This window comes from Camelus dromedarius, chromosome 2 (assembly GCF_036321535.1).
Source record: "Camelus dromedarius isolate mCamDro1 chromosome 2, mCamDro1.pat, whole genome shotgun sequence".
Lineage (NCBI taxonomy): Eukaryota > Metazoa > Chordata > Mammalia > Artiodactyla > Camelidae > Camelus > Camelus dromedarius.
In genome coordinates this window covers 22845584-22866238 of record NC_087437.1, presented here as the reverse complement: position 1 = coordinate 22866238, position 20655 = coordinate 22845584, and the positions used below count along the sequence as shown (strand labels likewise).

General features: G+C 33.5%; 1 protein-coding gene across 4 annotated transcripts in view; it reads left to right on the top strand.

Moving 5' to 3' along the window:
- The window catches only part of SLC9A9 (solute carrier family 9 member A9), a 607901-nt gene that overhangs the window by 4231 nt on the left and 583015 nt on the right, over positions 1 to 20655 (top strand). For 2 of the 4 annotated variants that reach the window (XM_031448597.2, XM_031448670.2), the window contains exons 2-3: positions 830 to 1072; positions 16635 to 16754. In XM_031448597.2, coding sequence (XP_031304457.1) covers positions 16689 to 16754 — 66 coding nt within the window. In that variant the 5' untranslated portion in view covers positions 830 to 1072; positions 16635 to 16688. Of the gene's footprint in view, positions 1 to 829; positions 1073 to 1095; positions 1115 to 16634; positions 16755 to 20655 lie in introns of those variants that run through there. The other 2 variants (XM_031448683.2, XM_031448531.2) reach the window with 2 other exon arrangements.

The following is a 20655-nucleotide window of genomic DNA, read 5'->3' as shown; positions in this document are numbered from 1 at the left end:
TGTACATTAGATGTACCTTAAGGACAGGTTTTATAGTTAAAAGATGTTCAATGTTTCAATAGAATTCTAAGTACATGTTATTCTATTTTAAATAAATTTTTAATCAATAACGCTATACACAGGTATTTTTTGACTGGCTTAATATCAAACAGTTGACTCCACTGGATATGAAAATAGACTTCTCAATTTCACAAACACCAAACCATGATTTTGTCTTTGATAATTGAATCATAGAGTTTTCTGACTTGGTTAGAATAATTCAAATGAGTTCAAATGCAACTGCAGTTTGTAACTCTTGACTCATGTTAATTCAAATTAACATGCAATGTTGCACAGTTTTCTACCTTGACTACGCTAATCCAGAGAAGCACATTTTTCTCTTAGTAAATTTTTAATAATTCTGTTTTTTTTCCAGTTTGTTTTAGCAGAGAAAATAAGATATGCAAAGACAAAAAAATTAATACCACTTCAGTGAGAGGTCACTTATATATCCAATTGTTAAGATCTTTTGAAAAGTAAAACCAAAACCTATGTAAATGAACATTATTATTATCTATTTTGAGTTGGCATACATACTGAAAATGCCCGTTATTCAGTTCCACCCAAGTACAAGATTCTGTAGGTTTGGGTTCTCAGTCTAGTGGAGGAGACAGATACATACATACTAAATTTTATTACATGTTTGTGATAAATACTGAGATATAAGCAAATATTAAAGTGTCATAACAAATTCCTGTAGCTACAGACATTATCTTTGCATTGATAGCACTCTTCTTAGGAGAGTAGGTTTTGTGCACTAGGGTAATTTTGCTTCTTTTTTTCTTGACAGTTTATTTTCCTCATAAGCCTCACATGCTATGTCTCCTACTCTTTGAATCTACTGGCTTATGCAAGTGATGTTCCTGCCACCTCTGCTGGATGATGACAGCTGCAGCCTACTGCTCTTCTCTCTAAGCAAGCATTCCAGAAAGCTTGGAGAACCCCAACTGCCCTTTTCAGAGCTACAGCATCTTCTGGGTAGCTAAAGCTCAGACTTCTAAGTATGGATCCCTTCGTGGAAACCACAGTTTAGGTAAAAAACCTGCCATAGTCTCCACCGTAATGACTGTGCCAGGTAAAAAGATCAGCCACAGCTGAGGAAGGCTATTTACATTTTGTACTTGGATATCAAACATAGTGTGTATTTAGTATTAATAATTATGTGGTTGAGATATGTTGACTTTTTTGTTTTTTTCCTTATAGCAAGGTTTATAAACACTGTAGGTAAGTAATCAAGAATTGCCATTTTCAAACCTAAAGATTCTGGTCACCAATTCTTGTGTGGGAAGTATATGTGCATGGGAGGGCATTGCTTGCATCAACAAGCAATTCTTCGACACCAGCTTAGTGTCCTACAATTTAACTCAATTCTGACACCATCAGATTCCATAGATTAAGGGCACAGTCCCATAAGACTGTCCTTCACTTCAGAAGAAAATTATGAGCCCAGGTTGTTACCTGTGCATCGGATGACCTGGACCCCTCCTTAGGTTACACGGTAGGGGGTCAGTCCTACAAGACTCTCCCTCCCACTTCACAAGCCTGTTGTAAGTCCAGGTTATCATCTATGCTTCTCACCCTGTGCCTTCCTTGGGTTTGATTAATTTGCTAAAGCAGCTCACAAAACTCAGAGGAACATTTTATTCACTAGATTACTGGTTTATTATAAAAGAATATAACTCAGGAACAGCCAGATAGAAGAGATACATAGGCAAGGTATGGGAAAAGGGCTCAGAACTTCTATGCCCTCCTCAAGTGTGCACTCCCCTAGACTCTACATGTTCACCAACCCAGGAATTCACTGAACCCTATCCTTTTAGGGTTTTATGAAGCCCTCTCATTACATAGTCACAGCTGATAAAATCATTGGCCTTTGGTGATTGGTTCAACCTCCAGCCCCGTTCCTCTTCCCTCTCCCGTTATCAAGGGGTAAGGACTGAAAGTTCCAACCCTCTATTCAGGTGGGTTCCCCTGGCAATCAGCAGCATCCTTATGTGCTTTGCAAAAATCACCTGATTAACATAAACCCAGTTGTAGTAGAAGGGAGGTATTTATGAATAACAGGACACCCATTTCACCGTGATGGCTCCTAAGTGATTTCAATAACTGCAGACAAAAGACCAAATACTATAACAAAAGGTGTTCACATTGCTCTCTGCTCAAGAAATTCCAAGGTTTGGAACCAGGTCAGGAACCTAAGACCAAATATGTATTTCTTATTATAAATCACAATATCATAGGTACTAACTGGTGATGTCTTATCATCTAGTATAATCTAATTACGCACTATACCCAGTAGAACTGAGTTCAGAATAGATGTAACTGATTCACTGGTCTTTGTGATTTGACAGACCATCTACTACTTTTCTGTCCTCCTTGTGCTGCTATATATTTTCTGTGGAAAGTAGATTGATATGCAGGGTGTTTTCCATTTCCCTCCCCCTGCCCTCACCCTCAGGAAATAGTAAAGCTCTAGTTATTTTTTGAGAAGTTGTTACTGAACCAAATTTGGGTCCACTTGCCTGCCTCACAGCAAAGCCAATCTACTGACACTGGGTTGTAGTGAAGGAAAGTACAGCATTTATTTGCAGGGACCCAAGCCAGGAGAAAGGGTAGCTTGTGCTTAAAAGACCCAAACTCCTGGATGACATTCAAGGAAGGGTTTTTAAAGGCAATGTTTTGGGTGAGAGTTGCAGCTTGTGGACTTTCTTCTGATAGCTTGGTGATGCAGTAACAGGGTGACCTTTCAGGAATCTTAACCAGCAACCTGGTTCCATCCAGTCTGGGATCTATGGCTTGTGGTCATCATGTTATCACCATCTTCCATCTGGTTGGGGGTATTAGTCTCTACAGAACAACTCAAAGATATGCATCTGATTGTTACGTATATCCTTTGAGGAAGAACTAGGGTTTTATTTTATCACTGAATTATTGTTTAGGCTGTTATTACTTATCTAGCTTAATTGCTGTTCCTTTGTTTCTGCATTCCCTCACTTTCCTAATTAGTAATGATTTGAGTTTGCTCTTTGGAACTGTGGGAAATCCTGGGAGACTGAAGCTTTTTTCTGCAATCAAGAAAAAAGAGACAGGGAGAGGCTTTTGTATCCAGGAAGGCCCCAAAGGGTCCTGCTCAGTTTGAAAGTCAAGAATTAAAATTTTAAATCACATCAAAGGAAACAGAAAGATTACATATTCCTTTATTATAACTAAGCTTCCTTAAAGATTTGCCTGCTACTTAGAAAATATAATTTAAATAGTTACAGATAAGAAAATATATTGTGTGGTGATCTAATCAATGATAACAAGACCATTAGAATTTACTGATAAACTAAAAATAGCAACTTAGTGGATTAAACTGGAATATCAAAATAATGTATATTTTTATAAATGTTACATCATTTTAACATAAGATAGCACCTAATTGCAGCTATCAGTTTGCAGACTCAAGGGTAAATACAGTAATTGAAGTTCTATAATTTATTTAAAAAGAAGCTTTAAACCCTATACAAAGGCACATTTTAATCCTTTTTTGTGGTAGATTTTGATTCCCAAGTCTTTGAGACACTAGTACTTAATATTGAACTGTAGATAATGAACGGCAGTTTAAGAAACAGTTATGTAGTCTCCAATATCAAGAGAGAAAAAATAATTTAGTGCTAAAGTCATAAATACCAAGGTGATGACCAATAGTAAATAGTAAAACTTTCCTATAAAAATTATTAAATTGTAACATGTATTTTTATTCATTTTTTGGAATGTTCATTTCTATCAAAATGACTACCAATGAATTACATTTTTTTAACCTTGTTTTCACTCTTAAAATGAAGTAATTGCAAAGGAAATTTCAGAGAAAATACTAAAAAGAAAAAAAATGTGTTTTAAAATTACTTTCAAATTCCACAGATATTTTTAAGTCACAGCTCAATGTGCAGCTTAATCCTCAGCAAGACTCTAGGTCAGCCTTCTACAGTTCTCTGCAGTACTTTCTATACATTATTATATCTCCTCAACATTATCATATCTTGCAAATTCTAGAAAATTTGGCATCCTCAAACACCAAACGCTTGGTGTGACTGCTGATTTCTGTCTGGGAACCCTTCCACATGCTCCAACCTGGGAACTCCAGAAATGAACTTGGACAAAAATAGGGCTTACCTTCCTTATTTCCTTTTTAACAGGGTCACTGATCACTATTCTGTGCTGACATTGTCCAGAGTCTGAAAACCATTGTTTAATGTGTTTTGTCCAGTTTTCTGTTTGTTTTGGCGGGAGGATAAAATCTGGTCCCTGTTACTCCACCATGGTTCAGAATGTAATATTTTGAAATTACATTCCTTGAGAAGGCACAAACTTTCCCATTTTACCACTAAACTGTTCACACTACATATAGTTTTAGAATGAAGAGTTTCACAAACATTTATGTCACTTGCTTAGACTCGAAAGATGGATGAGTTTGCAACTGAATTCTAGTGTGGCCTTTCCAGTCAGCTTTCTCTAATTCTTAGAGTTTTCTTCTTTACAGTATCAGAGTTCCTACAACAACTGTTCAAATGAAAATGACAAAAAAAATACAGAGGGTGATCCAAATCCAAAAAGAAAAAGACACATTTCACAAGGAAGCCAAAAAACCTGTAGAAACCTGATACCTAGATACATTTAATTTACTCAACAAAACTCTTAGCTTCTCTAAGATGTTTACATTCAAGATTGTTAAAGTTTTCCCAAGAACAATAGGTATATACTTGATTTACATTTGCTTTGTGGGCACATTTTTTATGGCTGTCTTAGAAAAATAATCTAAAGGTAAATTTAACCTCTTAAAAAGCAAGCATACTTATAACATTTAAATGACATTTTTCCCAGTCTGTATTAATCAAGGGCTCAAAAGTATTTTACAGTATCACCTTTTTCATGTGGTATAATAGAAAAATATTTGTTCTTTGCCTCCATTTCCTAGCACAAAATTAAAACTTTTAAGATTTCCTTCCTAATAAGGCAGGCCCTTAGACAGCTTCATGTTAGGGGCTGGTCACCAGAGGGCCAATCCATGATTAAAAGCTTGGAACTTTTGTTACCCAGAAACTAGGTTTGCCTCTTGGTTGAGTGTCAAGCCAAAAGACACAAGAAAGTCAAAGAGTGGGAGAAGAATTTATTTCTTGCAGCAAGTAAGGAGGACACCAGAGATCTTTCTCAAAGCATTGTCTCCCCAAACAGCAAAATTGGGGAGGTTTTAAGCCAAGGGTACATGCATACTCATGAAGGGGCTTGGGCAATGTATGCATATTCATAAAGGGGCTTAAGCAGGGAAGAATTCAGCATAGAATTGGGGCAAATTGATCAAGTCCAAGTTTTAGTTGACTGAAGTCACAAGGGTCAGAAAAGGTCAACATTCATCATTCCTTAGGTTCCAACCAGTCTGGGGTCTCAGCATGTAGTTATCGTCCTCCACCTGGATGGTGACCTTAACCCAGAACTCAAAAATACGTATCAAAATGTTATGTATATCCCTTGAGGAGGAACTTGGACTCTGTTTTATCACAGAACTATTGTTTCTTGACTATTTTTCCTTTATTCCTCCATTCCCTCATTTCTTTTAAGATCATTAAAGTGAGACCTGTTAAGGGCAAGCATTGTGGCCAAGCTTAGATCACAAAATGGCTTAGGCCAGAAATGACTTCTCTTATGTCAAGAAAGTCATGCCTGATTCTCTTTCTCTGGGGAACCCCTACCTTATCTGCTTACACTTTTAGCACCCCCTCCCAACTTCCAGGATGAGGAGAGGGGCTGGCGATTGAGTTAATTACCCATTTCCAGTAATTTAATTAATCATGTCCATGTAATGAAACCTCCTTAAAAACCCCTGATCAGTGAAGTTTGGAGAGCTTTTCAGTTGGTGAACTCACTGAGGTGCTGGGAGGTTAATACATCCAGAGAAGGCATGAAAGCTTCACACCCCTACTCCTATACCTTGTCCTGCACATCTCTTCCATTTGACTGTTCCTGAGTTATATCTTCTATAATAAATCAGTAGTCATAAGTAAATGCTTTCCTGAGTTCTGTGAGTTGTTCTGGTGAGTTACCAAACCTATAGAGAGGGTTGAGGAAACCCTTGAATGTTTAGTCTGCTGAGCAGTAATGTGAGTAGCTTTGGCACCCCATCTGTGGCCAGCTTCCCGAGTGGATGCACTCTTGGAACTGAGACACTTGTAGATCCTGATGCTAACTCTAGTTGCTTGTGTCAGAGTTGAATTGAATTGTTGGAAACCTGGTTGATAAAAGAATTAGTTGATGTTAAAAAGAAATATCTATTTTTCCATGGATGGTTGTTACGGGCTGAATTGTGTTTAATTAAAATTCGTATGTTGAAATCCTAACCCCCAATCCTCAGAATATAATCATAGTTGGAAATAAGGTCTTTAAAGAGATGATTAAGTTAAAATGAGGCCATTAGGATGGATCCTAATCCAATCTGACTGTGTCCTTATAAGAAGAGGAAATTTGGACAGATAAATGGATACCAGAGGGCGTGCACACACTAAGAAAAGACCATGTGAAGAGGCAGCAAGAGTGCAGCCATCTGCAAGACAAAGAGGTCTCAGAGGAAATCAATATTGCTAGCACCTTGATCTTAGACATCCAGCCTCCAGAACTTTGAGAAAATAAATTTCTATTATTTAAGCCACTCAATCTGAGGTATTTTCTTATGGCAGCCCTAGCAAGCTAACATAACAATTTGTTACTCCTTTTTCATTTCTGTTGATTTGAGATGTTTATTTCAAGCCTGAGTCTTTAGTCTGGAAATTTTAGGAGCACATTAACTAGTATCCCTTTCTCATTCTATCCAAACCTAAGGATTTGAATCATGATTTTCAAACTTTAAAGCTCAGCGTGTAAATCATACATCAGAATTAGAAGTATGAAATATTAAAAGGAGGACAATTGAGAGCACAGAACAAAAATAAAAATGGTTGGAAAGCATAAAAGACAAGAACAGAGAACTGAAAGACACATACTGAAGACCCAACACTGAATAACAAGAGTTCCAAAAGGAGGAAGAGGAAATGATGGAGTAACATTTTATAGCAAAAAAAAATTTATAGAAAAACAATACTCCCTAAACTGGAGAAATACATTCATCTGCTGAATAAAAGATCTCACTCAGGTAAGACTGATGAAAGAAAACCCTGTTGTGGAAAATAAAACCATAGACTCAAAATTTTAAATAAGACTTTGTTATTTACTAAGAATGACATTGCAGAAAATAAAGAGGGAAGTTCCCACCAGCTATAGCAAAGCCAAGACAACTAATTTCTTAATACATCAAAATTATCATGATTTATTTTATACACTAGTATAATGAAAGCCCAATTCCAAGAATTGCATTGTAGTCAACAGGGGAGAAAGGACTCATTTAATTAGATTAGTGACAATTAATGAGAAAGGAAATATCAGCAGTCACAAATTAGCAAGCAGAATAGCTACTTGAAAGATGTACCGCTATCTTACAATTATAAGGGGTTATAGAATCTTCATTAATATCTTAAGGACCTATCATTTGGTTGAGATTTCACCTTTCTCTGCATACTGACTTTTAATACTGTCTTGTTATGGACATATTAGAAATAATCCAGTTAAATTTCTGAGTTCCAATGATAAAGGAAAAAAAACTGTAATTATCTTCCTTGGAAAAAGAATTAATCATGAAGGGAAAAGAATCAGATCACTTTTTACTTACAATATTAAAAGCTACAAGAAAATTTGGTATCATTTATACTGAGAAAAAAGACTATGGTCGAATGACTCTAATATAACCAAAATATTACTTAGTCGTCAAAGACAATTGTTTGGGAATATGTGAAGATTAATGGAATATATCATTGAGTAGCACAACTGAGGAAATAGTAAAGGAAAGGACTGTAATCAAACAACAAAAAAATGGAGGAAAATACAGACATCAAGAGATGGAAAGATGTACTAAACGAAAGAGCTCTGGCACATCTGTTACCTAAAGAAATACCTAAACAGAGATGCAGAGTGGCTGAATATGTGTAATATGAGTACTAACTTGATTCTTGAAATAAAAGTGGCATACTGCAAGGGAACCCTGATAATAGACTCTAACCAAAGGCAATTAAAATAGATCAGTGAATCCTAGGAGTTTGGGGGTGGAAAGGGGGAAGTAAGTGTTCTAAAGGGTTCATCCAGTGAAGGAACAGATCACCTAGCAAACAAATAATTGGTTTCCTATTTTTATATAACCCTTACTTTCATATACATTTCATTTTGTGTATATGAAAGTGATAATCACCTGTTGAGTGGAAAGTACAATAGGATTTCCTAACTAAAAAGAGGAAAAAGATTATAAATTTAATTAGGTCCCATTTGTTTATTTTTGCTTTTATTTCTATTGCCTGGGTAGACTGCCCTAGGAGAACATTGCTAAGATTTATGCCAGAGAATGTTTTACTTTTGCTTTTCTGCAATGAAGACATACAAATGGCCGATACACACATGAAAAAAAATGCTCAGTATTGCTAATTATCAGAGAAATGCAAATCAAAACTACAATGAGGTATCACTTGACACCAGTCAGAATGGCCTTCCTTCATTAAAAACTCCACAAATGATTAATACTGGAGAGGGTGTGGAGAAAAAGGAAGCCTTCTACATTGTTAATGGAAATAAATGTAGTTTGGTGCAGCTGTTATGGAAAATAGTATGATGATTTCTTAAAAAACTAGAAATAGAGTTACCATATGATCCAGCAGATCCTGGGCTTATATCCAAAGGAAGCTCTAATTTGAAAAGGTGCATTCACCCCAGAGTTCATAGCAGCACAATTTACTATATCTAAGACGTGAAAGCAACCTAAATGTCCATTGACAGATGACTGGATAAAGAAGTTGTGGTATATATATATATGTGTGTGTGTGTGTATATATATATATATGTATATATACACACACACACAATGGAATGCTACTTAGCCATAAACAACAATAAAATAATGCCACTTGCAGCACCATGGGTGGACCTGGAATTTGTCATACTAATTGAAGTAAGCCAGAAAGAGAAAGAAAAATACCATATGATATCACTTTCATGTGGAATCTAAAAAAATGACAGATGACACAAGTGAACTTATTTGCAAAACAGAAACAAAATCACAGACATAGAAAACAAACTTATGGTTATCAGAGGGAAAAGAAAGTAGAAAGGGATAAATTGGGAGTTCAAGATTTGCAGATACTACTGTATATAAAATAGATAACAAGTTTCTACTGTATAGCACAGAGGACTGTTTCAATATCTTATAGTAACATATATGAAAAAGAATATGAAAAGGAATACATGTATGTACATACATGACTGAAACATGCTGTACATCAGAAATTGACCCAGCATTGTAAACTGACTATACTTCAATAAAAAATTAATTTAAAAAAATTAAAAGAGGAAAAAGATAAATAATAATAATGATTAAACAGGAAAACTAGTAATGGAAATATTTAAAAGGAAATAAGGAAAACTTAAAAAAAATACAAAGTGGGGTGAAAGGATTAAAACACACAAATGATTAAATTCCCCAATGTATAAAATAAATTCTCAGATTAAGTTGATAAAAACAAAACTATCAATATATTCCTAAAACACACACAAACATATACATTTAAACAAAGCAGTGAAGACTTTGAAACAAAAAATGGGAAAGGAGAGAAGCAATTGCATACAAAAAATGGAAGAAAGGGAACATTAACATCAGATAAAATAAAAAGGTTTAAAGTACTAAACAAGATAAAGATTATGCAACTATAAAAGGCACAGTTTACAAAGAGAATATAACAATTATAAGCCAATTTTTAAAATATCTCTCAGCTTCAATTTTACCCTTCTATGTTTCATTTTGTGATGCTGGAACTAGAATTCTGGATATTGCCTTTCTGATTTGTCAGATTGTTCCCTGTTGAGCTCTGTCAATAGGGGGAAATAAGGGTGATCACAAGACAGGAAGAAGAGGAAAGAAACTCTTCTTTTTCTTACCATTTGCTTCTTGTTTCTATAAACATCACCCCAATAAAGCTTCATTCTGGCAGTAACATTTCCTTACAACAGCAGCAGTTGACTGTAGTTTGCAATTTTTCAAATACCATTCTGATTGTGGCCCCTCAGGGAAACCAGTACCAATGGTGCTCCAGCTTCTCTTAGGACTACAGTCCCCTCATCTGAACTCAGAAATGCCAGCACCAGCCAAGCAGTACACTCTTCTTTGGTCTCGCATATCTAGATGTGATAGTTGCTTCCTACAGTTTCTAGCTCTATGATATTCAAGAGTTCCTTTTCAACTTTCTTTAATATCTAATTAATTTTTTTATATTAAGTCATCTCACTTTAGTAACTGTATGGGATTGTGAGAAGATGGTAATAGAGATGGTAGCATAGGTTTGAGATCTTTTGAATTCCCACACAAAAGCACATTGCAACTAGATAACAAAGGCAAAAACAGTATTTGCAAACAAGACAACAGGTTTTCCTCACAAGCCTCAGAATACAAGCAGGTGGAATAAGCCATCAGTAGTCACAAGACCTGTGTCCTATCGGTGTCTATGCCGGAAAAAGCAATGTGAAGCAGTGAGGCATCTGATGGACCTGAGAACAGAAAAAAGCCACATAAACTAAAAGGTATTCACTGGAAATTATGGTAACTCAATTTGAGAACAGTAGCTAAAACTGGGAGACATTTAGCATATTCCAATAATCAGAGAAAAGTCTTAGTGTTGGCTTATTCCCATAAATTCTCATAACTGACACTAGGGCTCCCTTCAAGTACAAGATCTTATACTGAAGAGAAACTGCTGAGATGAAACAAAATTGTTCAGCATAGAAACAACTAAAATGAAAGGAAAAAAAAAATCCAGGTAAAAGGGAGACGGAAACAGAGCTGGAAACTGCACCAAGCAAGCAATTGTAGTTTTACTAATATAGAAAACAACAGAAAAGGGAGCTCATGAGAAGTTTGAAAAACTATCTGACCCAAATCTTCTAAGAAGTTATGCAAAATAAATTTATTTAAAAATGATCATTGGAAAACTATTGAAGCCAAATACCATACAAGCAACTGTAAGAAAAGATGACAAGAAGAAATAGAATAATCCTGCAGGCAAAGAAAATACACTAAAAAGACATGTTCATCATGTATGCAAATTGAAACATACTATGTCAAAATGACCTAAGAGACTTAATATTGCTTAATGAAAAGATACAAGATATGAAAAAAAACAAAAATTAGAGTTGAAAAACTTAGAAATTAGCGATACAGTTCAAAAAGAAAGAAAAGAAAAAATATTTCAGAGCTGAGGAATAAACTAGAAGAAAAAAATCACACACTCTCACACACACACACACACACACACACACACACACACACACACACACAAATCCAAGCACAACAAATAATGCCTTACAAGAAATAGTAGATTAGAGGGAGGTAGTTTTTAAAAAAAACACAACAAAATGAAGAAACAAAAAGGATTTGAGAGAAAATGATGAATATTGAAGATATTAATAGAAGATTCAACATACAGATATAGGAGTTCCTAAAAAAGAAAAAAAATACATAAAGAATAGAACAAATATTAAAAACTTGCTGAAAAATATTGTTGTGAAATATACATTAAAAGAGCACACAATTGCCTGAGATTTTTAACCCAGAGCAAGACTGAGAAATATTCTAGTAAAATTATTGGACTTTAAAGAAAAAGAAAAAATAGTTTTGGGGACTCTAGAGAAAAGAGCACATATTTCATAAGGGCATCACATTATATTATCATCAGATTTTTTTAACAGCAGTGCTTTGTACCAGAAGAAATGGAGTAATATATTTAAATACTTAAATGGGATAAAAAAAATAAGTGAGATAAAGCAAATGAACAATTATGATATATTCTAAATCTATCATTACTTGTGACCTTAAGAATGAGGATTCTTAGTGTGGAAAGATGTAAAATAAGAAAGGTTAAGTAAAGACTATGTAGACCTGAATTTGAAAAATCTAATAAAAACATCACCAACAAGTAGCAAATAGCAACCCTAGCTTCCAGATTATACTTTTGACATACTATTTTCTTTTAAAGGAAACCTTGGCTTCTTCAAAATATGACTGATTCCAAGTCTATAGCAGAAAATATAAGAACATCTTGAAATACTGTATAGCAGAGAAAAAATAGAATATTACAAAGGTCATGTCACAAGGATTCAGAAGTCAAATTGAGGCTCTAATTGACCATAGTTTGTATAAAAATTAAAATGGATTGAGGCCAATAAAATATGTTTAAATTTGTGAGTTCATAATATATTTTTACATAATATATTTTTAAAAGATTGTATTTGTCACTGTGGTAGGTCTTTAAAGATACATAGTTCTTATGACTTTTACTGTAGGTGGAAAAAGGGTCTTTGCACATGTGATTAAATTCAGGGTAATGAGATGGGAAGATTATCCTCAATTATCCAGGTTGGTCTTAAACATAATCACAAGTATTCCTAGGAGGGAGACAGAAGGAGATTTGACTACAGACAGCAAATAAGACTACCATGTGATGGAAACACTGTTAAAGAGAGAAGATGGAGGATGTACCATGAATGAGGATTGCATTCTTCTTGTCTCTGGAGCCTTTGTAGTGAGTGTGGCCCTGCTGAAACCTTGATTTTTAGCTCCATAAGACTCATTTCAGACTTCTGGCCTCCAGCATGTAAGGAACAAATATATGTTGTTTTAAAGCATCAGGTCTGTGGTAATTTGTTACAGCAGCCATAAAAAGCTAATACAGTCAGTCACAAGTCATTATCTTAAAAAGATAAATAAAAGGAAAAAAGTAAGCTTTCATTTCTCCCTTCTTAAATGAACCATACCAATTGGTAAATAGTAAATGAGGTTGTATCTTCTTATAAACTTATTCCAGCTAATAAAAACATTAGGATATCTCTATTTTGCAAACACCAATGAATCAATGAATCTAAGCATTGAACACAAATGGCTGCAAACATAAAATTGAGTGAAAACAAGCTGTAAGTGCCTTCAGATGAAAATTATAGTCTTACCAAAGGGATAAAAAGGTAGTTTTATCAAGCTTTTGGATCCTGAAGACAGCTTGCAAGAAACAGAAAAAACAGAACATGTTGAATTACACCATGAATACATAATCAGCGAAATTCAGACTGTGAGAAACTGGACAAGACAAACAGCTCAATTCTTAAAAAGATGAATAGTAAAGAAAAGAAAGGGATGAAGGGAACATCTCTACATGAAAAGAGACTTACAAGACAATTCAAGGTAACAAAAATGGGTAAGACTATATAGTGTCTAAGGGTGCCCACTTGGATGATTGAAAACCTCAAAAACTCCAAGGAAATGAGTATTACAAAAACTGAGATACTAGATATGGATAGAAGGGGGCTGTGAATGGGGAATAGCATACAGAGAGGCTTCCAGGATAGCTAGCCAATTTCTGTTTCTTGGCCAGGGTGGTGGTTATAAAGGTTTTGTCTTAGACCGTTTGGGCTGCTATAACAAAATACCAAAACTGAGTAGCTTATAAACAATGGAAGTTTATTTCTCACTGTATTGGAGCTGGAAGTCCATGATGACAACATTGGCATTGTTGGGTGAGGGCCTTCTTCCAGGTTACAGACCTCCTTGTATTCCCAATGGGCAGAAAGGGCTAGGGAGCTCTCTATTGCCTCTTTTATAAGGCATTAATCCCATTTGTGAGGGTTCCACACCCATGAATTAAACAAAGGCCCCACCTTTGAGGGTTAGGATTTTAACATATGAATTTGAGGGGGGACACAAAAATTCAGACCATGCATGGCAGGCATTTAACTTTACATTAATTCACTAAGCTACATTTTCTTTTGTGTGTTTAATTTAATTTAATTTTACAATAAAAAGGCAAAAAATATAAAGCAAGTAACAAGTACTAGATTTGTACACCATAAACAACTAAAAAACTGGACAAAATATGAGAAACAACTGGTTTCAGACTTTGGAAAACAGGCAACAGAAGGCTGTGAACCTAAAGAGAAGGGAGACCACTTAAGTGAGTTCAACAATCATTCCACCTTTCTAACTGAAGGCACTTTCCAGAATGAAAGACAGGAAGCAGAGAGCATGAACAAGCCTGGGAGATATTTGAGCTCAGACCAGCCAAAGTGGAGAAACATTGGTGAACAATAAAGGAATTCAGTAGAGATCCCCAAAGGGTCATACCTTGGTAAGAAGGCTAAGTTATGTCTGAATTAAGGCTATTCTAGTATCTCATGAACAAAACTTTTTAAACCACCTCAAATGGATGAAATAATTATACCTCCCTCCACGCATACAAAAGCGCATTCTTTAGAGGAAAACTAAAACTCCAGACTCAACAACATGAAAATCATCATTAGCATTGAATCAAAAATTATTCAAAATGCAGGAAAAAGCGACTAATAAACTAAGAATGCAGTTAGTTAATAGCAGCAAAGCCACAAATAAAATAGATGATAATTACCAGACATTCTTTAAAAAGAAATTATAAATATTTTTAAGGATTTAGAGGAAAACATAAAAATGAGGGGAATTAAAAATATGAAAAAAGAACTAAAATTAACATCTAGACCTGAAAAACATATCCAAAGTAAAAAAAAAATCACTTTAAATATAAAGACAATGATAGGTTTTTAGTCATAAAAAAAGCTAAAGTGGCTGTGTTCATATTGGATGAAATAAAACAAAACAGTATTGTTCAGATCAAGCAATATTACCAAAGTAAAGAATATCATCTCATAATAATTAAAGGATCAATTCACCAAGAGGACATAATTCTAAATGCATATGAACCTAAAACAGAGCTTCAAAATACAGGAAGCAAAAACTAAGAGAACTGAAAGGAAAAATAAATTAACCCATAAATGTAGTTGAAGATTTCAACACAATTCAGTATTAATAAAATAAGTTGACAGAAAATTTCTAAGTGTATAGGAAACATGAATAGCAGTACCATCCTGAATGACCTAACTGAAATTATGGAAAACTATACCCAACAAAGAATACATCTTTTTGCATGCACAGGGAATATTTGTCAAGATAGATCATATGTTGAACTATAAAAGAAGTTCCAATAAAATAATAAAGTCATACAGCATGTATTCTGTGACCACAATGAAATTAATTTAGAAAACAATAACAAAACTTACCTGGAAATAAATACCTAAACATTGGAGAATTAGCTACACAGTTCTAAATAACCCATGGTTCAGTGAATAAGTAATATGGTAAATTAGAAAAAATGTTGAACTGAATGAAATGATGAACTGTAATGAGAATAGCACATCAAAATTTGTAGAATGCAACTAAAATAATTCTTATGGGGAAATTTATAGCTTTAAATGCTAATATTAGAAAAGAGGAAATATTTAAATACTGATGATTTAAGCTTTGATTTTAGAAAGTAAAAAAGAAATTTAAACCCAACATAAGTAGAAGGAATGAAATAAGGAATTGAGTAATGAATTAAATAGAAAATAAATGATAAAATCAATTGAGCAGAGATAGTTCTCTGAAAAAATTGATAAAGTTGATAAACTTCTTGCTAGACTTATTATAAAAAAATGAAAGAAGACAAAAATTGCCAAAGACAAGATTTAAGAGGGGAAAACTCTTTGGAGCCTACATACATTAAAAGAATAATGACATATTTTGTTAAAAGCTATGACTACTTAGGATAAAATTGAAAATTCCTGGAAGGCCCAATTAATAAAACTGGTACAGGGGGAAAAAAACACATGTAAATAACTCTTCTATTTTTAAAAAAGGAAATTGATTATTTAAAAATATCCCACAAAGAAAATACCAGTCCCACAAAGAAAATACCAGTCCCACAAAGTTGGACTGGTAGATTCAAACATATATTGAAAGGAAAGCAATGCTAATCTTACATAGACTCCTTCAGAAAATAGTGCTAATGAATCACTGCCAAGTTATTTTATGATGCCAACATTATCCTAATATGCTAAAACCAGTTGGATATTATAAGCAAACAGAACTATAAACCAATATCCCTCATGAACATAGATAGATGCAAAAATTCTTATCAAAATATTGTCACTCAAATCCAGCAATACATAAAAATAATATTACATTACCAAGTAAAATTATTCTATTAATGTAACATTGATTTAATTTTCAAAACCCACAGATACTTAACTTGAAATGAGTCATCGATCAAAACATAAAAACTAAAACATAAAACTTCTAGAAGAAAACCGAGGAGAAAATCTTCACAGAACTGGAGTAGATAAAAGTTTTTGCAATGAAATATCAAAAGCTCTTACCATGAAATCAGAAAACTATAAAATTATTTTATCAAAATTAAAAATTCAGTTCTTTATTTTTAAATGCTTTTATTGTTAATTTTGTAGTTTAATAAATTATTTTGTAAAATATATAAAATCCGTTTTAAGAGGTAAGGAGTTAAATTGACTAGGGGATTGCTTACAAAGGTTATTGGGAGACTGAACATGTGGGTTCTGAGATATAATTGTTTGAACATAAATTGCAGGCACTGACGAGGAGAGAGCATCCTGACTCTGATGACATCCCAAAGGAATGCTCAATGCGAGGAAATCACTGCAACTCTAAAACCTCTGTTTGGCAGTATAAGACCACACTTCATCCCAAGGTACAATGGAGTAGCTATATGTTTTAAGACTAGCTTGAAATTTACTAATACTTTCTTTTTTTTAACATTATTTATTTTATGATTTTGGCTTTCCTATTCCTTTTTTCTTTTCCAGTTTCTTATTAGCTGTTGGTTTACAGTGCTCATCCAATTTATCCTTACTTCATTGTTTTTTCATGCTTGATGTTTTTTCTGGCTTGAAGTACCTGTAGAGATGCCAAAATGTCTCATGATGATAACTGCCCTTCTTTTTTTCTTCTGTGCTTCCCACTCAGGGTTGTTTTATTACCCATTTTCTAGTGTGAATCTGTATTACAGTATATTTTGTTATGACACAGTCACAGTCTTAATTCCTTTTGGAGTGGTTTTAAAAAGTGAGTTATTATTTTTATTTTTAGATTTTGCAACAGTATCTTTACTTTTCCAGTTTTATTAATATATAATTGACATACAGCACTGTATAACTTGAAGGTGTACAGCCTAATGATTTGGCTTACAAATTTGCGAAATGATTATCACAACAAGTTTAGTTAACATCCATCATCTTGTAGAGATACCAAAAAAAAAAAAAAGAAAAAAATTTTTAAATGTGCGATGAGAATTCTTAGGACTTACTCTCTCAACAACTTTTAAATATGCTATACAGTATAGTTAACTATAGTCATTATGTTGTGTATTATATCCTTACTTATTTATCTTATAACTGGAAGTTTGTATCTTTGACCACTGTCATCCAATACCCCCCACACCTCCACCTCTGGTAACCACAAATCTTATCTCTTTTAGTATGAGTTTGTTTTTTGTTTTTGGTTTTATTGGGGGGGGGCTCTATATATAAGTGAGATCATACAGTATTTGTCTTTCTCTGTTTGTCTTTTATCACTTAGCATAATGCCTTTAAGGTCCAATCATGTCACAAATGGCAATATTTCCTTCTTTTTATGACTGAATAATATTCCATCATATATGATATATGTATTTATGTATATATTATTTCTTACATATATTTTATATTACTTATTTTTATTATACATTAACTTTTTTATTTATTCATCAGTGGACACACTTTGGTTGTTTTCATGTCTTCACTATTGTAAAAATGTTGCTATGAACATTGGGGTGCATATATATTTTAGCATTAGTGTTTTCATGTACTTCAAATGTATTTCCAAAAGTGGAATTGCTAGATCATATGGTAGTTCTTTTTTTTAATATTTTTGAGGAAACGGTATACTTTTATTCATAGTGTCTATACCAATTTACAATCCCTCCAACAGTGCACAAGTGTTCCCTTTTTTCTATATCCTCACCACCATTTGTTGTTTCTTGTCTTTTTGATGATAGCCATTTTAACAGGAGGTAATATCTCGTTGTTGTGATTTGCATTTCCCTGATGATTTGTGATGTTGAGCACCTCATCATGTAGCTGTTGGCCATTTGTATATCTTGTTTGGAAAAATATCTATTCAGGTCTTTTCCCCATTTTTTAGATTGGATTGTTTGTGTTTTTGCTGTTGAGTTGTATGAGTTCTTTGTATACTTTCGTTATTAGTCTCATCAAATATACAGTTTGCAAATACTTTTTCCCATTCTGTAGGTAGGCCTTTCACTTTGTTGATAATTTCTTTCGCTGTGCAGAAGCTTTTAACTGATAAAGCCCCATTTGTTTCTTTGATTTTGTTGCTTGTGCTTTTAGGTGTCATAACAAAAAATTATTGCCAAGATCTATGTCAAGAAGTTTTTTTTTTTTATGTTTTCTTCTTGAAGTTTTATTGTTTCTGGTCTTATATTGAAGTCTTTAATGCATTTCAAGTTAATTTTTGTGAGATGTGTAAGGCAGTGACCTAATTTCATTCTTTTGTAAGAGAATATCCAATTTTCCCAGCACCATTTATTGAAGAGACTATCTTTTCTCCATTAAGTATTCTTGGCTCCCTTGTCAAATATTTCTTGGATTTATCTCTGGGTTCTCGATTCTGTTCTGTTAGTCAGTGTGTCTGTTTTTATGCCAGTATCATACTGTTTCAATTACTTTTGCTTTATAATATAGTTTGAAATCAGGAAGTCAGGCCTCCCACTTTATTCTCCTTTCTCAGGATAACTTCTGCTCTTTAAAACACACTGTTAAGGAAATAAAAAGACAAGCCATAGATTGTGAGAAAATGTTATATCTATCAAATTTATATATATAATTATACATATATAATATATGTAATATACTTACATTATATTTTATATAAAACTGTATATATAAACAATATGTGAAAGTATAAGTAGTCAATAAAAACATGAAAAATGTTCACTATCAATAGTCATCAGAAAAATACAAACTGAAATGCAGGTGAGTTACTACTACATACATACCCTTTCACATGACTAAGATGAAAATAACTAGAAATAATAAGATTTGGCAAGAATATGAAGCAACAGAAACTCATGCTTTGCTGGTGGAATTGTGAATTAGTACAGCACTTTTGAAGGCTATTTAGCAGTTTCAACAACATGTTGTTTTAGAACATGTTTACACAAATAAGTCAGTATCAAGAAATAGCACCCAAATTTACCTTATTTCAAAAATAAAGAGAAAATTGTATAGAAATTCATCTTAGTTACAATTAGTGCTAGAAGGGGATGCAATATTATTTACAGTTTTCTCAGGAAAAGAAGGACCATCCTAAGAATTTAATGCAAAACCAAATTATTGCACATGTTTAAAGCCAACAGACTTTTCAAGCCTATAAATATCGGAGGGTAAGTTATATTAATTTTAAAAAGAAAACTATTGAAATTATTAGGAAGAAAATAAACAAGATTAAAACTAAACCAAATAAAAAAACAAAACCTTATAGCAAACATAAAATTAAACATAAAACATAACAATTTGACAAAACTAAGACCAAACATATCTATCAGATCAATAAATTTAAATGGAATAAACTTACCTAGTGAAAGAGGAAACTCTCAAATCAAATCACAAAGCAAAACCCAAGTATATAAACTATAGATTAAAGAGAATCTAAAACCAATCTAATTCAAAAAGTTTGAAAATTAATAGTTGGACACAGACATACCTGCGAATACCAATAAAATGGAAATAGGGAATATTTGTGCATGTTTGTATGTACCAACGTTTTTGTTTTGTTTTTGTTTTTTGCAGAAATTGCTAGATGCTCATCAATCCCATTTCCCTTTCCGAATGGGAAGACTACTTTTCCTGAGCCAGATTGCAATATGGATATGGCCTTGTAACTGGATGCTGGACAAAGTAATGTGGTAGATAGGATACATCCACTTCCGGGCCTGACAATAAAATGTTTCATGTGGTCTTCCCACTTACTTGTCTTAGCCAGCTAAAAGCAAAAGATCTAACATAAAATTCTGAGAGGACCGTAGAAGATGACTTGAACTAACTTGTTTTTTCCTAAAAAAAAAAAATATGTATATATATATATATATATATACACACACACACACACACACACGCATACATACATATATATCTGTATATGTGTATGTATATACATAGTTGATAGTTTATACTTATTCCTCTAGATAATATGGCCCTTCACACCAGAAGGTAGCATCTTTAGGGGTGATTTCCTTGTTCTGGGGCCTTGATCTGCTCAACTCTCAACCATGAGATATCCCTAAACTTCAGAGGAAAGGTGATATTGAAATATTGCTGGGTAGTGCAATGTAAAAACTGTTTTTATTTACCTACTTTCCACCATGTAAAAATTCTGAATCATCAAAGCCTTATTCATTTGATGAGAATGATTTCATTCCTAGCATATCCCTTCATATAAATAATTTATTTTTCTATGTTGTGTACTGACTCTTGGCATAGAGTTATGATTTTTTGTTATTCTAGCAGCTTATCTCTGCTTCTTCATGATCTTTT